This window comes from Rhamphochromis sp. 'chilingali', assembly GCF_963969265.1.
Source record: "Rhamphochromis sp. 'chilingali' genome assembly, chromosome: 18".
Taxonomy (NCBI): Eukaryota; Metazoa; Chordata; class Actinopteri; order Cichliformes; family Cichlidae; genus Rhamphochromis; species Rhamphochromis sp. 'chilingali'.
Window position 1 is genome coordinate 22,487,131 of NC_137945.1, and position 19,768 is coordinate 22,506,898.

Sequence of the window (19,768 nt, forward strand, 5' to 3'; positions counted from 1 at the left end):
AAAATTCACGGGCGTTTCCAGGATTTTTTTTTAAATGGGATGAAATAGGGACCAGTCTAGAGAAGTTCCTGGAAAATCAGCAACATTCTCTGAGAAATAAAAGCCAAACAAAAGCATTTGAAAACTGACTCACAGTTCAGTTATATTGATTTTAATGTGTCTTCATATTAGGACTAAGAATAGGAATAATTTTTCAACATTACATGATTATATATTGCATTACTTATTACTTAATAAATTATAGAAATGTTAGCAGCAAAAGCATAATTAAAGTACCATTCTCTGAAAGAGGATAATTTTGCTCTAAAGCTATATTTTTAATCTTTATCAAAATAATGGCATGATAACTCAACAAAACTGAACTTTCTATACTTTCCTATGCTATGCCATCACAGTCTAGGTGCTATATTTTATATATTGTTTAGTAACTATGAAAACTTTATATAAAATGTTTTAATATTTTTTTAAATACTAGCAAGTATACAGATAGGGAACATACAAATATACATGCATGTGCTACAGTGCTATTATACATTATGACACTTCATTCTGTGCTTGGTTGAACTGTTGTATAAAATGTTTGTATACCCCATATACCTGTTGGCACTCAGTGTGCCCTACACAGGGAACATACAAATGTGTGTGCTTCAGGCAATTATATTATGATTATAAAAAACACAAATATAGTCAGTTCAAATACTTTGCATTTTAAAGTTTTAGTGTTTGTAACTAGTATGGCTGTGAAATAAATAAAACAAAAATAAAAACAAAAAAATCCATTTGTTCACAAAGGGAGCAGAGTTATATAATATTACATTAAATGGGAACAAGTAAAACCTAAAGCCATATAGTACTTGAGTACTGCTATCAGTCTTAATCATCAGTTTTAGAGTAATTTGATGCCCTTTTTAATTGTAAGGCTCTATGTTAGTTTTTCTTTAAACGGGTAAAGTCTAACATAACTACTCATCTTACATTTATTTATGCAGCAATGGATTTATTTTTAGTACTTGAACGCATCATGGGTGTTTACTATCGTGTCCTGAATCTGAAACCGGATTGGTGGAGCATGTTTTGAGGCGGGAAACCGAGACTTAAATTTCGGCAAAGATTGGTGTTTTAATCTAGTTCCTAAACTTGGTCCTCTTTTCTTTAACTTCTTGCATTTTTATTGTCAGATAAGACGAAATGTTTTACTACCCCAATGTGCTCCAGCGACATTCTGGATGTTTTTCCACAATTTGGTGAGTCTACATGTTGCTTCAAAGCCATTAGCAAGAAGTCCTGATGGACATTACCTCCCGACTAGCTAACTGTTATGTCTAAATTTTGTAAATGTGTTTTGTTATTCAGGTTAGCAGCCACTAAAGGCATCAGGGTGACCCGCAGAGAGCTTCTGAGAGTCAATGTCAAGCGGACCTGGTATGAATGTGCACGTTTTTGTATAGCAAGCCTGATAAAATTGCTAAAGTAGATTAGCAAAGGTTTAGACTAGTTTAGGTTACTTAGTTCAAACTTAGCACTTCACTACATCTCCATTTGCCAGTAAATTGTGCAGCTAAGTTTTACTGTGCACATTTAGTCAAGATTCATCTGCCTCATTTTGAATGTTTACAGCGGGGAGATTTTGGACTATGTGACGGCACAGGTTCCTCCACCACAACCCAGCCTGCCCAGGCCTCGGTTCTCTCTGTACCTGTCCTCTCAGCTGCAGTACGGAGTGGTTGTAGTCTACCACAGGCAGTGTGGCTTCTTGCTTGGTGAGGAACAAACAGCAAGACAGCAGAAACAAGAGAAACTGAAATCGTGTGATCAGCCATGACATTCCTCTGCTTTCCCTACACACTATGCTGCAAGTTGAGTCACTGCAGTAGTTGTCAAATTTGAAAGTGTATACAAAACACTGAGGAGATGACTAACATGGATTAAAAAATAAATGGGAATCATTTCATGGTAGATTGCTTATATAGGATTAGCAAAAAAAAAGGGAGTTGGTTGGCAAAATGATTTTCAATTGAACCAAAAACCCCAACAAAAAACACTAACTCAAATAAACCAAAAGCAAAAACAGAGCAGCTTCATTATTTTTCATGATTGATGTTAACTGGGGGGAAAAGCCCAGCTTGTTTACTTTATGCAAGACACATCAGACAGATTGTGTTTGTCACCTTCTCTCTGTGTCATGAAAACTGTTTTGGTGCAAAAACCAAAACAATGCTATCATCCCAGCTCCCCCTGATAAGTGTGATTTAGAAGCCAATATGGAACTAATGAAAGCAACATCATCAAACACAGCGCAACAGTCTCGATTCATCAGGTCTCAAATTGCAGCCTGACGATGATATTGCATCCGACAGATTCGCAATCATGCTGCTGTCATGGTTGATGAAAACGGTGAAACATAATGCAGGATGATCAGCAGGAGGAGATGCCAAGAAAGCAGCCATTGTCTGCAGTGGCATTTAATTTCACCCACCAGTACAATAAAACCTCCAAGTGTGTGGGTATGATGTTTATATGGCATTATTAAGCAGGGCTTAGTGGAGTTTGGTATGGTCATTGTAAAATGGGACACAAACGTCCTCCATGCTCATTTTTATTTTTCCAGACATCCATTTTTTTATATGCTTATTCAGTTGAAGGTCCTATGGGGCTGGAGGCAATCCTGGCTTTGGGGGAGAGGTTGGGTACATCCTGGACAGGTTGCCGGTACAGGCAACCTAAATACTCTTAGTACCTTTTATCAATGAGGATGTTGAATACACATGTTAGCTTGAAGTGACCTTTAGTACATTTGTCACTGTTAACTTAAATGTGATGCCTCTTCTTGCATCTCTGTTTTTTTTTGTACGAGTCGTGTGCATAATTTTTCTGTTTTCCAGAGGAGGTTCAACAAACCATAGACCGCCTGCTGCGCTGTAAAAGATGTGTGCCTATAGACATGGCTGAATCTGGCAGGTCTGTGTATGCACGCACAGTGTGCTAATCCACAGGGGAAGAAAGTTTTGTCTCTTGCGGCATCTGAAAGAAAATTAGCAGAACTGTCAGGAAGTTTTAGCTGTTTGGGGAAGTGTGAGCTCACAGGCTTGTTGTTGAATATTTATGAGATGACAAACAGATTGTTTGGAGTAATAAACAGTAAAATGGAGAATATGGTGTTTAAATTAGTGGACAAATGGCTCTCCTTCCCTTTAAATAGCTTCATCAATGTTTCATAAGCCACATTATGGAACAGCAGTAATGTTATGCACTTTGCTATTTATTAATCCATTTTGCGCGATATGAAGGAGCTCTAGTCTTATTCCAGTGATATTTTATATTATTAGAAACTGCAAATTCTAAAATGTGTGCAGTGTTTGAATATGTTGAGTAATAACATTGGTGTATCACACTGTAGGAATGCTTTGGATATACCTGACATCCTGTACATGATGGAGGAGGCAGAAGGAGCTCAGGATCCCTTCTTTGGTATCATGGAATCTCACCAGCTACCCAGCCCGTACAAATTACCCCAGGTACATACACCCACCATTATACACCAGTATTACCGTAATTGTCGGGCTATAAGCCGCTACTTTTTGCACAAGCTTTGAACCCTGCGGCTTTTAGTCAGGTGCGGCTTTTCTATGGATTGTCCATGAGCGGATTTGTTTTGTTTGTTCCGCTGTTGTACGGCACTACGTTGCCTGGCGGAAGGATCGGGGTTCAAGAGTGGTATGTTGGTCACATGTCCATCGGCCAGGCAACGTAGTGCCGTACGAAGTAGCGCGAAAAACAAACTTCAAAGTAGCGCTACGTGTTCAGCTGGAGGCGTGGATGATGAGCGGTGATAAACTTGCGAAAAGCAAGTTATGCCCAACTCCACCATTGGATTCTGACAGCGTGGAAAAGTGTGAAAACATCCACGATCACCAACGGATTTCGAAGGGCTGGACTGCTGCATGATGGAGAGGAGGACACCGCCACGGCCCTTCTGAGGGTGTTCGACTCTGACACTGACAACGAGGATTTCTTTGGTTTTGAAAGTGACAATGAAAGAGAGAAGCGGAGAGTGGATGACGAAGCCATCCTGAACCTGTTCGTTTCCGACACTGGAGGAGAGGACTTTGGTGGTTTTAGTGCGCAGGAAGAAGAGAAAGATGGTGGTGAATGACTAGGGTTGCAAAGGGGCGGAAAATTTCCGGTAAATTTCCGAAAAGTTTCCGGTAAATTTCCATGGTAAGTTAAGCTTGGGAATTTTGGAAATATTCCATATTGGAAACTGTCCATGGAAATAATGGGAATTATGGAAATTAATGGGAATTTAGGAGAACTAACTGGGAATATATTATTTCCAAGCATAAATATAAACAGAAATCATAAGAAAACCTCCATGCAAAATGTTTTCAACAGATATTTAAACAGATTTATTTGTAAGTACAGTAGAATAGAACACGTTTCAATAACTTGTTTCATGGATGAATAAAAACAGAAATGTTGAGTTCAATATTACCATCCCCTAACCCCGCTCATTCAAAAATGCCCCCTGTCCAAAAATCTCCACAAAGTCCCATTCAAAAGGTTAAATGAAAAATGCCACTTATCCTCCAAAACGTCCCATTAAACATTCAAATCTTCCTTCAAGCAATCCTCTTTTCTCATTTTTGCTCAGTCAATAGACTCTTCCTGGACCTCATCATCATCCAACAACATGTCCACTTCCTCAGCATCCAACTCTGAGTCTTCCTCTTCAGTGTCACTTTCCAGCTTTGTTGAGGATGGCTCTGTGTCAGGCTCAAAGAGCCGTAGGTTTGCCCGAATGCCGACCAGCTTTTCCACTCTCACATTTGTGAGCCTGTTGCGAACCTTTGTGTGGGTGTTCCCAAACAGTGACCAGTTGCGCTCGGAGGCGGCTGATGATGGTGGGATTTGGAGGAGGATGGAGGCTACAGGTGCAAGGGCCTCAGATTCACATAGTCCCTTCCACCAGGTGGCTGCAGATATGTGCTGGCATGACTGCCATATTCCATCCCCTTTCCAAAGGCCTTGCTTTGTTCGATACTTTGCCAAACTGCCTAGAACTTTGCCTTTATCGAGACCCAGGTGGTCAGACATGGCTGTAATGACCGCATAGGCACCGTTGATCTCTTCCCCGGAAAGTATGCCCTTGTCATATTTGGGGTCCAGCATGTATGCTGCTGCATGCACTGGCTTCATGCAGAACTCCCTCCGCTGTTCCAATGACTTGACCACAGCCGTTTCCTCTGCTTTCAGTAGTAGGGAAGTGGGCAGAATTGTCTGGATTTCTTCTTTGAGTTCTGCAAAAAGGCACTGGACATCTGACAAGATGGCACCATCCCCCTCTATCTTCGCTATTGCTGCTGCAATAGGTTTGAGGATTTTCTGACTGCTAGATACTCTTTCCCAGAACACATCATCCAAGATGACCTTCTTGATGTCACTGTCGATGCCTACAGACTGGGATATGGCCATCTCTTGCAGAGACTCCTTTCCCTCCAGAAGGCTGTCAAACATGATAACAACACCACCCCATCGCGTTATGCTGGGAAGCTTCAGTGTAGTACTCTTGTTCTTTTCCTTTTGCTTTGACAGAAATGTAGCGGAAGTTACTTGTTTGCCTTTAACATATTTCAGAACTTGCTTCACTCTCTTATTCAGAGTGTCCATTGTTTTTAGTGCCATTATGTCTTTTAGGAGAAGGTTTAGTGTATGGGCTGCACAGCCAATAGTAGTTATATGAGGGTAGGTCTCCTCCACATGTGCCCAGGCAACCTTCATGTTGGCTGCATTGTCAGTGACCAGTGCAAAAACCTTATCTGGTCCAAGGTCATTGATGATCACTTTTAGCTCATCTGCAATGTATTGGCCTGTGTGTCTGTTTTCCTTTGTGTCTACACTCTTGTAGAACACAGGCTGAGGAGTGGTGATTATGTAGTTAATAATTCCTTGTCCCCTGATATTGGACCATCCATCAGAGATGACTGAAATACAGTCAGCTTGGTCAATGGTCTGTTTCACCTTGGCTTGAACTCGACTGAACTCTTCATCCAGTAGATGAGTAGACAATGCATGTCTGGTTGGGGGAATGTATGCTGGTCGGAGAACATTCAAAAATCTCTTCCAGTACACATTGGATGTCAGCATCAGGGGTGAGCCAGTTGCATAGATTGCACGAGCGAAACACTCATCTGCGTTTTTCTGGCTAGTGTCATCCATAAAATCAAAGAATCCTCTGATGCCAGAGGGACCAGGAGCTGATGAGTGGGTATCTGACTCTGATACAGCTGAAACAGATTCATTTTCCCCTTGAGTGGAACTCCTGGCTGCTGCATGTGTTGGGCCTTGAGGAATTTTTTTGCACTTTGCAATGTGCTGCTGCATTTTTGTGGCATTCTTCACGTACGTCTTATCACAATACTTACACATATATACAGATTTCCCTTGTACATTAGCTGGTGTAAAATGTCTCCACACATCAGATAGTGCACGTGGCATTTTTCTGTAAAATAAAACAAGAGCTTGTAAAAATGCTAATGCAATGCAAGAGATCGTAATAATACAATTGCAATATGATAATAAACAGATATAAATAGTAAGGCTAGCTAAACAACTGGAATGATCTTCAAAACAAAACAACCAAATGAGGAAGCTAGCATCTTCTTTATGTTATACTAGCTATGGCTTATTTAGCATCTAACAGATGCTAGCATTTTATTTAGCATCTAACAGATGCTAGCATTTTATTTAGCATCTAACAGATGCTAGCATTTTATTTAGCATCTTATCAGATGCTAGCATTTTATTTAGCATCTTATCAGATTGCTATCTACCAGATTAATACATTTTATGTGATATTCACAATTTAAACATTTAATGAATATATTTTCCCATAATATCATCAAAACTTACCTCACTTGTTAAGTCCACAGGCTCAAATGTGTGCCTTTAATACTCTTTGTCCTTCAGGCTCAAAAGTGTGGTCCATGTGTACATGTGATGGAGGCATGCACAGTGCCAGTAGGTGGTCTCAATAGCCATGCAGCAAGCTTGTGCTCTGTACATGTGATTAAGGAATGGCATGGATATTCAAGTGTATTTGAATTGCATTTGTTTGTTTTTGTCAATATTATGCTAAAATATACTTTCCTCAACTATATTTAAGTTCCCTAAGAAGAGCCAACCTTCAATTTTGAAAATTCCCACTTTATTCCCATAAATTCCCGTTAATTCCCGTTTATTCCCATAAATTCCCGTTAATTCCCGTTAATTCCCATAAATTCCCGTTAATTCCCATGGAAAGATTCCATCTTTGAAAATTCCGGGAATTTTGCAACCCTATGAATGACTGACTTTTCTTCTTGATAAAGCCGTGTCACTGCACCTGAGCCTAAAAGGTAGTCCGAATCTATTTTTCTGGTGTGCTGTAGGTTATTATGTACTACATTTGTTACTCATTTATGAAGCACAGTACATGTTTTGTACTTGTAATTACCGGTACTTGTACATGTACCCTAAAAAGTTATGCAAATATGTACTCATAACTTGTTTTTCAAAATATTAATAAAAGTGATGTCTCCAAACAGCCGACAGCCGGTTGGGAACCGCATCTGTAACCGGAAGGTCGCTGGTTCGATCCCCGGGCTCTCTGTCCTGGTCATTGTGTCCTTGGGCAAGACACTTTACCCTACCTCCTACTGGTGTTGGCCAGAGGGGCCGATGGCGCGATATGGCAGCCTCGCTTCTGTCAGTCTGCCCCAGGGCAGCTGTGGCTACAACTGTAGCTGCCTCCACCAGTGTGTGAATGTGAGAGTGAATGAATAGTGGCATTGTAAAGCGCTTTGGGTGCCATGAAAAGCGCTATATAAATCCAATCCAAACAGCCGTCTCTTTCCTGACAATTCGCTTTGTGCATATTCTCTTACATATGATAAGTCAACATTGAAACACCTGCGGCTTTTAGTCAGGTGCGGCTAATGTATGTACAAAACAGGATTTTCCCCTGATTTTAGCTTGTGCGGCTAATATTCAGGTGCGCTCTGTAGTCCGGGAAATACGGTATATATGCATGCCTCTGTAATATGTCAGGTAAGCTACAGAGGGACTGCAGTCAGTGTTGAAGGTCACGCTCTGTAAGCATGCAGGTGAGAGGCAGCAGTAGCTGCTACTATTACAATAATGATTAGATTTACCATGAATCATAATAATAGAAGCTTGCAGGATTTCACACATGCAGGCGAACTCCTGTTTCCAAAAAAAATCTTCTTGTAAAGATCAGTTCAGTGTTGAGCTTCATATGCAAGACTATTTGTGACATTTAGTCCTTATCCTAACACACAGACAAACATCTGATGTCCTGAAATTGTGACTGGCCATATAAATGCAGAACTTACTGTTATTTCACACAATTTGGTTTGTTTGTTACCACAAATTACACATGCACCATTTACTTGGATTATTGTTTTATGGTAATGTTTACAAATGGGCTTTGATCAGTGTTTTTTGATCAACGGTCATGACAATTAGCATATTAATGATCAAGGAGCTGACCTCGCAGCCCATTGTTCATTCAGTGGGCTGGTTTCAGTTATTGTGCAAATGTACTGTTTATAAGGTTGGGGAAACCTCCAGTCAGCTGAGACTGAAGAAGTCACTTGGATGAGTGACGAAACGTTTCTCGCACTAAAAAAACGCCACGTCCAGGTGAACAGAATCAACCTTTTGGGGTTTACAAACCTAATTCCAAAGAAGTTGGGTTTGAAATAAACTGGGGGGGAAATGCAGTGATTTACAAATCTCATAAAACCACATTTTATTCACAATAGATCACAGAAAACATATCAAATGTTTAAACTAAGAGATTTTATTATTTCGTGAAGGATAACACCTCATTTTGAATTTTTACGGCAGCGACATGTCTCAGAGAAGTTGGCATGGGGCAACAAAAGGCTGGAAAAGCACTGAGTAAGTAAGAGGTACAATAAAGAAACCGCTGGAGGAACATTTTGCAATTAAGAAGTTGCCTAGTGAGCAATGTGACTGGGTATAAAAAATGCATCTTAAAGAGGTTTCTGCAGAACAACTTCAGAAAAAAAACTTTTCACCATATATTTCATCATCTACAGTACATAATCATAATACTCAAAAGATTAAGAGATCCTGGAGAAATCTGTGTGTGCAAGGGTCAAAATTAGTATGGGATGCCCATGAGATGATCTTCAGAGCCTCAGGTCTCACTGCATTAAAACAGGCACGTCTGTGAGCACAATTCACCATGCCCCTCTAAAATGCAGGTTAAAGTTCTTATCGTGACAAGAAGAAGCCCCACATGAACGTGACCCTGCGCTTCTCTTGGCCAAAGCTCATTTAAAATGAAATTATTCTGTTATAGATGCCCTATAGTTCAGATTAAAGAGAAGAGGAATCATCTGGGTTGTTATCAACACTCGGTTCAAAAGCCATCTTTGATGGCATTAGTGCCTATAGTATTGGCACCTTGCACACCTGTAAAGACACCATCAGTGTTGAAGGGTGTAAACAGGTTTTAGAGCAAATGGAAACATTTGGCACATCAGGAGAAATATGACAGAAGACCCCGGACTGTCAGGACTGTATTCCTCTCCAAAAAGTCCAGCAGCTGCTCTCCTCAGCTACCAGATGTTTACAGACTGTTAAAAGATGAGGGGATGATACACAGCGCTAAACGTGGCCCTGTAACAACTTTTTTGAAACATGTTGCTGCCATGAAATGATTTTTTTCCTGAATTGTTGCATTCTCTCATTTTAAACATTTGGTATATTACTATATTACTGCTACTGTGAATAAAATATGGGTTTGTGAGATTTGCAAGTCATTGCATTCTGGTTTTATTTACACCCCGAGTCGTGTGGCAGTGGGGTTGTGCACTATATTTCTCCCTGCTTACAATACTTCATAGTGTTGAGTCAGTTAAATCACAGTGAATAACTCCTTGCTGAGTGTGGGTGATGTAAATCTGGCAGACCTGGACTTGAACTTTGTCCTCATAATCTGTAATGAGTAGAATGAGTCAATGTTATATGGATTTAAAGGATTGCTGCACTGCATCATAAGTGTTTGTTACGTGTTTGTGATGTGCGCTTCCAGGCGGGGTTTGTGATTGAAGATGTTGGTTCACAGCACTCCCTGGTGCTCAGTCCCCACACCACACGAGGTGAGATGAAAACTCTGGCATTTTAAAAAGCTGTAGCTGCTCCCCATTTGAATCTCAGCTACTCTCACATCCTTGTGCTCCTAATTCCTCCTGCAATGTTAAACCAGGTTTCAGGTCACCTCCAGCTGCCATCACTCTAACTGAGAAGGAGCACTTCATCATCACCACTGCTGAGGTAAACTCTCTGTCATAGTGCGGGGACAAGAAACACCCCAGTCATCATTTTTAGTTACAGCAGGCGTCCTGGTGAATCACTGAGCCAGGATGTGGACCGTGTGCCCACAACATCTCCAGTTAACATCTTTGTCACAAGCTAGAAGCCTGCTTCCTGTGTGCCTCATGCTTTGTGACGAGGGAGCAGCATCAAAGGCAGAAGATGTAGTACACTGTCACATGCTCTTGTGAGAAAGATGTTTACTGTTAAACAAGGCCAGATATTTATAAGAACTCTTATTTTGAAGTGCTCAAACCAATCCAGTGTGTATAAGATAAAGTGAGGTGAGTGTTGTGAGGAAATGTGGATCAAAATGACAGACAGAGAAAAGAAGGCAGAGGGATGTGTTTCCCTACTGTAAGTCGAGCAGGACCATCACACAGTATTAGCCTCCTCGCTCTGTCACTTAGAGACTGCCGATGGCCCTCATGAACCGCATCAGCTGATGATATCCATTTTGGCTTGTTGAGATCGGGCTTAATTACATCAGCCTGTGTGCACAGTTTGGTCACAGAGACATGCTGCTCACATCCCTGTTGCACTGTCAGTCTCATGAGTTTAGTTTTGCTATGCAGGCAGAAACATGGTAATATCTGTACTCTCAGCTCTGTTGCTGCTGCTGTATTTTTATTTCTGTCTTTCATTCACGCGTCTTACATTTTCTGTGTCAGGATTTCGAGGGAGCTGATCTTCCTGAAGCTACAGCCAGAGAGATTGACTTGTTGATGGACCAAGCTGACCAGTTCCATAAAGGTGTTTCTGTCAGACTCATTGATTGTCCTCTGTGATAAGCACTGTGCACATATAACAGGGTTTTATGTGTTTAGCCTGACATCATGTTTTAGCTTTGCAGAAATTCTTATCAGCTCTGCAACACGTCCCTCTCTTGCACAGGGTATTTTCTCTGCCTAGAGGAAATTTTTGGCACTGTCTTCTAAGAGGTTTTAGGAGTGGCAAAGACAGGTCACCCTCATTTGAAGCTAGCTTCATTAATTCCAAGCCTTGAAGACGTTTTTGTTTATGAAATCCTGAGAAATAACAGGAAAAGGCATCGATTTCTGCCAAAACCGGAACTTATTTACTTTACTGTAAGCATGTGGTCACCTACAACAAGACCCCATTCTGAGTCAGGAGAAAGCCTGTTGTAATGTGACTGCCCCCATCAGCCGGGTCAAATTCTTTGTGCCACGGCTATAATTGGAAAAAGAGCCGCTCTGACCCCATGAGTGCTTTTGCTACCAGAAAGAAAACATTTATTTTCTGGAAACTGGTTGGTTTCATTGGAGAGCAGAGAGGCAGAAACTTTAGATCGCCTCTTCTGCTCTGACAAAATTATAAAAGACAGGACAACATGTGAGTAGCTTGTATTTAGTTCCAATTTTCTCTGTTAAAACATGAGTGAGAGAGTAGAAAAGGATTTTTTAGGGTCTTATTAGAATAGATTTAAGCCACTTGATTCATTAGTTTGGGTCATTTGGTGAAAACTGTTAGTTTGTATGTGTCTTGTTTCTCTGAGCGTTGTTTACAACACGTGTTAAACAGATGCAGAGGAGCAGACAGAGGAGAGCAGCTGGAAAGGAGCCATGTCTTCTGCTGATCAGTGAGTCCTGGTTAGAAACAAAAGTGACAAACATGGTTTGTGTTTCCACTGGCTGTTACGGCCCGTGCACAGAAAATAGACCGCAGACTTACAGGAATATTTATGTGTGTCTCAAAGGTGTGATAACAGTTTTCGTCTCATGAACATTTTCAGTGTGGTGCTACGTGTGTGTTTCCAGGCTGGAGGAGGAGGTGGTGTTGGGGACAGACCGGGACAGTGTGTGGCTGCTGGACGAGGAGACAGGTCAGCCTATGGCAGTTCCTTTGGCAACCATTGCCCTAGAGATGACCCCTGTACAAGTTGCCATGCCATCTCCACCCTCTGGGGCATCTGGGAGAGAGGGGGACCGAACGACAGAAAGGCCCTGTGATGAGGTGGGATAAGGAGGACTGCTCACTTTTACTGTTTTGTGAGAAAGTAAAAGATTTCCGGTGTGTCTGTGTGGGATGTATCTGAAAGGCTCTGGATTTTGTTGATGGAAAAACAGCTATTAAAGCTATGTTTTATTTTTAGGCTATTGAACGATGATTGTGTAGGAAACACTGTGATGACAGCTTGTTTTTATGACACCCGTAGCCCAGTGACTCACGAGCAGTTTGTTTTGTTTTAGAAACAAATAATAGAAAGCATGTGCGGGTGTGTCAACATGGAGCTGCATATTTTCCAGTATGCGTACTCTGGACTGTTAAGTCATTGCACTGTAAACGTATGATTGTTGCTGTGCCACCAGGTGGCTGCTCCTCCTCTAAGGAAGCGCGGTGGAAGACGCAGGCGTCAGCTGGTCTTTGCAGACCCTCAGGTCCAGATATCTGAAAGAGTGATGGAGGAGCAGATCGGGAACCCGAGGGCCGAGACGCTCAGACTGGTAGTTAGAATAAGATGACATCACTGAACTTTTAAAGATTTATCTGAATGAATTCAGTCTAAATATTTCAGATTTTGAATGACAGTTTGCATCACATAACTGCTGGAGTTATGTACACATTTAACAGCTTCTTTTCTTCTCAGACACATGTAGACTTTTTCCATGAGTCTCTACTCGACTTGACTCAATCCATTTTTTAGGGCTTTCCATTAGGCTTTTTGTTACCTCCTGTCGGATTTCAGGTGATCCGAGGCAATCCGAAAATATGTCGTCAACAGACTGCATGCCAACAGTTGGCCAGTCATTGGCGTCACGAGAGCTACACAAAAAACAGTGCGGTCCCTGAGTCTGAAAAAGCCATACACTGAGCAGCAGGTAGATGATCATCATCCGCTGTTATTGTGTTTGTGTCACATGCAAATCACATCACGGGACTTTTGTCCGCGTTACTATAACGACCCACACGTAGCAAAGTGGTACTCGATTGTAGTGGAAAACAACCAAAATGGAGTTGAGCTGAGCAGAGTAGGTATTAATGGAAAAGAGGCAATAGACACAAAGACTCCATACTAAAATCCGTCTTCACTGGATGTTCCTGGTTCAGTTGACGGGGATCAGTGGTTGACTGACCGATTTTCAGTCTCTGCTGTTCTGTAATCAAAGTCTTGCCATCAAAGTGTCTATTCACCAGGGTGTCTGTTAATTAAACTCCTGCTCTCCACTTCTATTCCTTCTCTTCCCACTGGAATAGTGCTTATTGATTTCATTGCCTTCCTTCTTTGTTGCTCCCTTCCTGCCATGTTTAAATTCCTGTGATATGCTGAGATTGGTTTCCCTCCCTCGCTGCACCAGAACCTTCACTCTAAAATCTTGTTTTTTCTCTCAGTCAGACGTGTTGCTGGACTTCCTGTCTGTGACCACGCGTGCCACTCCTACTCAGCTCTTCAGCGCCCCCTGTGGATGTAAGTACCAGGAGCTACACAGTTACTGTTGACTGAATACGAACCATTATTTCTAAGCCTTTTATTCTCAGGTAATGAAAGCACAGACGGATTGAGCAGTATAAAATCCCTTAGAGAGAATCCTTGTACATCATGTAAGGAAGCCTAATAAATAAAGAGAAATGCTGCAACTTGTCTGTTCGCCACATAAATGTTGTGCATGTTTCTAATCAGCTTCAGCCTCACTGGGCCTCTGCATGCTAATAGGTGGGACTAATCTCCAACACAGTCATCAGCTATAGTGAAAAAAAACTATAGCTGTAGAGAAAAAAAACAAACTGTCGGCATAGCACCCTGTCTGCCTTTTGCCCTATCTACAGCCCTCCTTCACTCTGACCTCCAGACGCTATGGAAACAGCAGGCCTCACTCGCCGTCCTGCCCAAACAAGAAAAAGAGAAAGGGGAGGAGGAAGAAGAGGAGGAGGGGAGATTGGGGTCAGAGCAAGAGAGAGAGATAATGAGGGCAGAGAGGAAGAGAAGGGACTCATCCATGAAGGAGGTGGGTCTGCGTACATTTAACCATCGACGAGGAGGATTTTGATGTAAAGTAGTGGTAATCTTACCAAACTCCAGTGTAATGCCATCCTGAATTCTGAGAGGGTGTTTGTGGAGCCAGAGTTGTAATAATAAGGCTTATCTGGTATCCAGCTAGCCCGCAGTGGTAGCCTGCCAGCTCAGTGTGTTCAGCTCATTGGTGAAATAAATCAGATTATAAACCTCATTTCTATTTCTTTACTCTCTCTCTTTCTCAGATACCCAGTGATTTAAGACTGCAAAGCACAGAGGGCTCATGTAAGAAGAACTCTCATCTTTGACACAGACTACTTAGATTTTTTTAAGAGCACAAAGCCACTCACTGCGTGTTTGTGTGTGTCAGCAGCTGTGTCAGATATGATGCTGGACATGTCCAAAGAAGATCGATCAGTAAGCGATGCCGTTACTTCCATCAGCAGATGGTAAGTCTCAGATGGATAGAAAGATGGACAGCTCGGTGCATAAGAAACAGATCACTGTGTGTTTGTGTTTATGTGTTTGTGTGTGTGTGTCTGCAGGTCTCTGCAGGAGGAAGTCCAACAACCAATGGAGCCCATAGCAGAAGAAAGGATTGAGATGCCCGAGGCTCAGACTAACGCAGACAGCAGGGACATGCTGAGGTGCTCTAAACATAAGCTAGCAAACACGCACAAACACACTCACACTGACACACAAACATACTTTGTAACTCCAAGAAATGCATGAAAGACATTTGCAGCTGTGTCAAACTCAGTCTCACTGATGCCCACTGTTTGAAATGAGAGTTACATTGTGGACCAGACCTATAGATGTTATTGACGTGCCTGTCTTTACAATCTGGTCCACGTGAATCCTGAACTATATGTTGTCATTATGGCGCCCACACCGCCAACTCCTAACAACCTGCTCATCAGCCTGAGTGTGACAGTTGCTTGTAGCACGAATTTGATTAAACAACATCAGTCCTTATGTAAAAGCAAAGTGGGAACAAAGTGCTTATTTGTAAGTCTTAACATGTTAGTGGCTGTGTGGGAAATATAAGGGGAAAAACGCCTCTGATCAGGTGGTTTGCATATATAGCACAAGCCAGGCAGCTCATATGAAAGTGGGCGCACAAGGAAAGGTTTTGAATTGTAAATTAAGTTTGCAGTTTATCTGGAAGTCCTCATCTAAATAGTCTACCTGACACTGCTTGCCTCTTATCAGCTCCGAGGGTTTCTTTCTCGTATATTCAGTATATCAATAGAAATGATATTCCCTGAAAACAGAGATCGTCTCTTGCTGATTACATGCGCAGGCCTCTCTGTACTCTTTATAAAACAGCAAACATCTTTTGAAATTGTCCACCTCTGCTTGCTTTGTCCCACTCTGTGTCGGGCCGCTTTTATGCTCGCCGTGACGCTTGTGTGCCGGGTGTTGTGGGATAATTTTTACATCTCATCCTGTGTCGTGAGACATGATCTTTGTGACACATCGGCCGGTCGCGCAAGACCCGAGTGTACGATCGTGCCCGTTTTTATGATTATTTTAATAATAGTTCTGCACAGTAGCTCAGAGACGCACAAACACACAGGGGGAGATGTTGCAACTGTTTAGAAGAATAACGCAGTGGCTTCTTGCACCTTAACAGTGGGGAATAAAGACGAGCGAAGCGACCACTGCAGAGGGTGTAGTGGCACCTTTAGCTCATCAGCTTTAAGGTGTCATGGAGGTGTGCCCACACAGCCCCGACTGCAGGAGTTTGACACGTGTTGCAACATAGGTAAACATGTAAGAGTCACTGTGATAATACAGGATGCTGAAGGATCTTTCTTTACTTTTTAATCCTTTCTGGCTCCTGAGTGCAGGCTCTTTGTTAATGCTGCCCAGCCTCCACATGCGCGTTAGTGCTCTAATATCCACTCGTGTTGAGATCTGAAGAGTCCACACTCTGCTCTGTTGCCAGAATCGCCCCAAGGTGATTAGTTTTTGTGGCACGACATGCTACTCTGCTCTTTGTATTTGAAGGTAGGCTGTGGCAGACTTTTAAAGGTGAACCATTAATGGCTACAGTTTGAAAACTAGGACAACTAGTCTATTTATTCAGAGTTTCAGCTGTGTTGGTTGAATTGCATGAAGAGAAACACAGTGACTTTCCTTTCCTAACACAGGCCAAAACAACGCTTAACAACACTCGTAATCTTTATCCAGTGTGTGCCAACAAACCGCATCTGAGACATTTTCACATCCTTGCTTATGTGACAGTGTTGGGGTCACTCGTCTTTTGATGCACACTTGTCTTCAGTGTTTTCAGGGATGTTACACTGAGCTGTCATCTACACACTGGGAGTCTCCCTGTTGGTTTGATCTGGTTTAAAACTCTAATTTTTATTCAGTTCATGCGTCAGACAGTGAAACTGTTGATCACAGTGCATCTATAATTATATTCATGTCCGGTAACATGTATAATTGCATATACACTTTTTGCCTCCAGCATAACAGGTTGACCTGCTTTCTAAGTTGTTGGACATTTGCTTTGAAATTCTAAACCGAAAGGAAGCAGCAGACCTGAGGGATGAGTCTGACACGTATCCCTGACTGATTTTGTTTAAATGTCAAATACTGTGAAAAAGTATTTGCTCCCTTCATGATTTCAGTTTTTGTAAATTTTCACATTTCAGATTTTAATATCTGACAAAAACAACCCAAGTAAATACAAAATGCAGTTTGGTGAAATTATGATTTTATTTATTAAATGAATAACTATCCAAAACTACATATCCCTTGTGTAAAAATGAAATAACCGCCTAAGCTTAACAACTGGCTGCACCACCCTTGGCAGCAAGAACTACAATCAGACATGATTGATAACTGATAGTGAGTCATTCACATCACTGTCGAGGAATTTTGGCCCACTCTTCTTTTCAGAATTGTTTTATTGGAGTGTTTTCCCAAAAGTCTCTGGGAACATCAAGATGCTTTTTAACAGATGTGAGTTGAGCCTTTGTGTTCTGTTTGCTCAGCAGTGGTTTTCTCCTTGGGTGCCATTTTTGCCCAGTCTCTTTCTTGTCATTGAATCATGAACTCTGACCTCAACAGAGACAAATGAGGCCTTGTCACTTTTGCGACCTCCTGGATGAATCATTGCTGTGCTCTTGAAGTAATTTTTGTAGACTGGCCACTCGTGGGATGATTCACTACTGGTACAGTTTTTCTCCATGTGTGGATAATGGCTCTCACTTTGGATCACTGGAGTTCCCAGACTTTAGAACTGGCTTTGTAACCTTTTCCAGACTGACTGATGCCAGTGACTTTTTTTCTTAGCTCTTTCTTTAGATTGTGGCATGATGTGCTTTTAGCCTACTTTACCTTGTTAGACGTGTTGGTTTAAGGGATTTCTCACATTTTTACACAGAACATGGATGGTTTGGGTAACTTGGTTTCTTAATAAATGAAATCATTGTTTAAAAAAACGTAATCTGTACTTCCTCGAGATATTTAAAAACAAAACAAAACATACGTTTCTTTTCCAGCTGGATCACCTTCAGCCTGCAGAGGTTTGGTGAAGTCATCTTTGACTCTCTGCTGCCCCCTGAGGCCAATCGCGCCACTGCAACTGACACATTCTACAAACTGCTGGGTATGGGAAAGACAGAAATGGATTTTATTGATTTTTAGAGCTTTGAAGAATGAGGTGGATTGATGTGTCATTAAAGCTGACCTTTCACAAACTTCCCTGCATTGTACAGTAACAAAGGCTGTCACAGAGTGCGGTCTCTGTAACATGTTTAATGGCCCTATTCTGTGACGCTTCCTTCCAACAGAGCTCCTGTCTGCTGGACAGGTGACCGTACATCAGGCTGAGCCCTACAGCAGCATCACCATAAGCTCTGCTAAGCTGACAATGGCTGCCTGAACACACCTACAGCATCCAGCTAAAACCTAGTAGAGATTCAGCTCATCTGAACACATTGTTAAATCCAGTTTTTAATCAATAGCATATGAAGATTATTAAATTAATTACTTTTAATTAAACATGACCCTTTTTAAAAAAAAACAAACAAACAAAAAACCATCAGCGTTTCATGTTTTTATGCTTGGAAATTCAGTATTTTTAAGGATATTTTTAAAAATGTTATCCTACTCATGTGGTTCAGATTTATTGCTTGTATGGTTATATTTTCAGGTGTTTAAACAGAGTGTTGCAGTTTGGACTGAGTGTTGTATTATTATAGCTTTTTTCTTTTGTTTTATATTGTTATTTTCTCTGTTAAAAATATTAAAGGATAAAAATTAACTCCACTTTTATACAGTTTGTATTTGCTGTGTTAAATTTTAGCTCTTTAAAGACTAAAATCTTTAATAAAATGTTACTTATTCTTTGCATCTCAAAGGACTGGACTTCTCTTCATTGTCATACGATGACTGAGCCTCTTAGAAAAAGCCTACACATCAGTCTCTCTCTTTCAGATTCTGCACATGCTGTAGAAACATGCTGCATATAGAAATTAATGAAATGTGAAATGTTACAGAGGCTTTATCTCCTGCCTGTGACGGGACCAGATGGTGCCTCGCTGGCAGAAAAACTCCTCTGTGACCTCATGGCTCAATAGCGATATGAGCGCTTGCTTGTCAAATACCTCGATGAGGCCAAGAAGCCCGAGCTGAGGTCAGGGCAGAAATCCTCATTCACATCAGCACACTGGAATGGGAATTTTGTTGCTATGCATTCAGGTGGTGACATCGTGCCAAGAAGTGTCCGTTGTACATAATGTTTGGTACAAGAATAGCCAGCTGACTGCTACGTTTTCCACTGTGTACAAAAACATTTATGGTGCAATAGTTTGCTCAACATTAGTTTTGATAGTTTGTCACTGTGGCCATTAACAGTGGAGATTCCCTGTCTAACGTCCCTGCAGCATCAAAGGAACTGACGAAAGTTTGCACAAAGGAAAGTGAAAAGCTGAAGATAAGTGTACAGGACAGCGCACAGTGTGCCCGGTGTGATGCTACACGTCATGTGTTTGTGTCCTACAGCAGCAGGATTGAAACTTTGAAAGTTGGAATGCATTTTTTTCTTTACAGCGGAAAATGTGACGCTGTGATGTGAAAGATTGCTGTCTCACCTCAGCTCTCAGAGAAATGAGACAGAGGGCACACGGGGAAGCCTGACGATGATAAGTGGAGGACTAGATATGGTGGATGGATTATCTCATTAAGCAGTCATGAATGTGTTGTTGACATTGAACCTGAAGTGACCTTGTTGCTTTTTCACTTCCTTTCTTGTCACAGAGTTCACTAATTTAGCCTGAAATCACCAATCAGTTAAAAAGATGAGGTCGCGTTCTACCTGATTTAAAAGCAGAAGCTGGTCTGCTCATACACCTGGCCCTAAAAACACCAACA

At 41.6% G+C, this 19,768-nt stretch overlaps 1 protein-coding gene across 1 annotated transcript; it reads left to right on the forward strand.

Annotated features, from left to right (window-relative positions):
• The first annotated feature begins 1,117 nt into the window (after nucleotides 1-1,117).
• On the forward strand, nucleotides 1,118-19,747 carry rec8b (REC8 meiotic recombination protein b). The gene is made up of 18 exons (XM_080865005.1): nucleotides 1,118-1,244; nucleotides 1,354-1,422; nucleotides 1,618-1,760; nucleotides 2,883-2,958; nucleotides 3,398-3,515; nucleotides 10,124-10,190; nucleotides 10,298-10,365; nucleotides 11,076-11,157; nucleotides 11,947-12,004; nucleotides 12,183-12,378; nucleotides 12,735-12,869; nucleotides 13,756-13,831; nucleotides 14,191-14,369; nucleotides 14,623-14,662; nucleotides 14,751-14,826; nucleotides 14,923-15,024; nucleotides 17,896-18,002; nucleotides 18,187-19,747. Exons 1-18 carry the CDS (start codon nucleotides 1,189-1,191, stop codon nucleotides 18,276-18,278), a joined length of 1,740 nt encoding a protein of 579 aa, XP_080721131.1. The 5' UTR covers nucleotides 1,118-1,188; the 3' UTR covers nucleotides 18,279-19,747.
• Nucleotides 19,748-19,768: the final 21 nt, after the last annotated feature.

Bases quoted from the DNA above. Each gene is read 5' to 3' on its own strand.
- rec8b (XM_080865005.1), top strand. From the start codon at position 1,189: ATGTTTTACTACCCCAATGTGCTCCAGCGACATTCTGGATGTTTTTCC. The intron at 1,423-1,617 runs GTATGAATGTGC...GAATGTTTACAG, and splicing joins GTCAATGTCAAGCGGACCTG to CGGGGAGATTTTGGACTATG. The intron at 10,191-10,297 runs GTGAGATGAAAA...ATGTTAAACCAG, and splicing joins CAGTCCCCACACCACACGAG to GTTTCAGGTCACCTCCAGCT.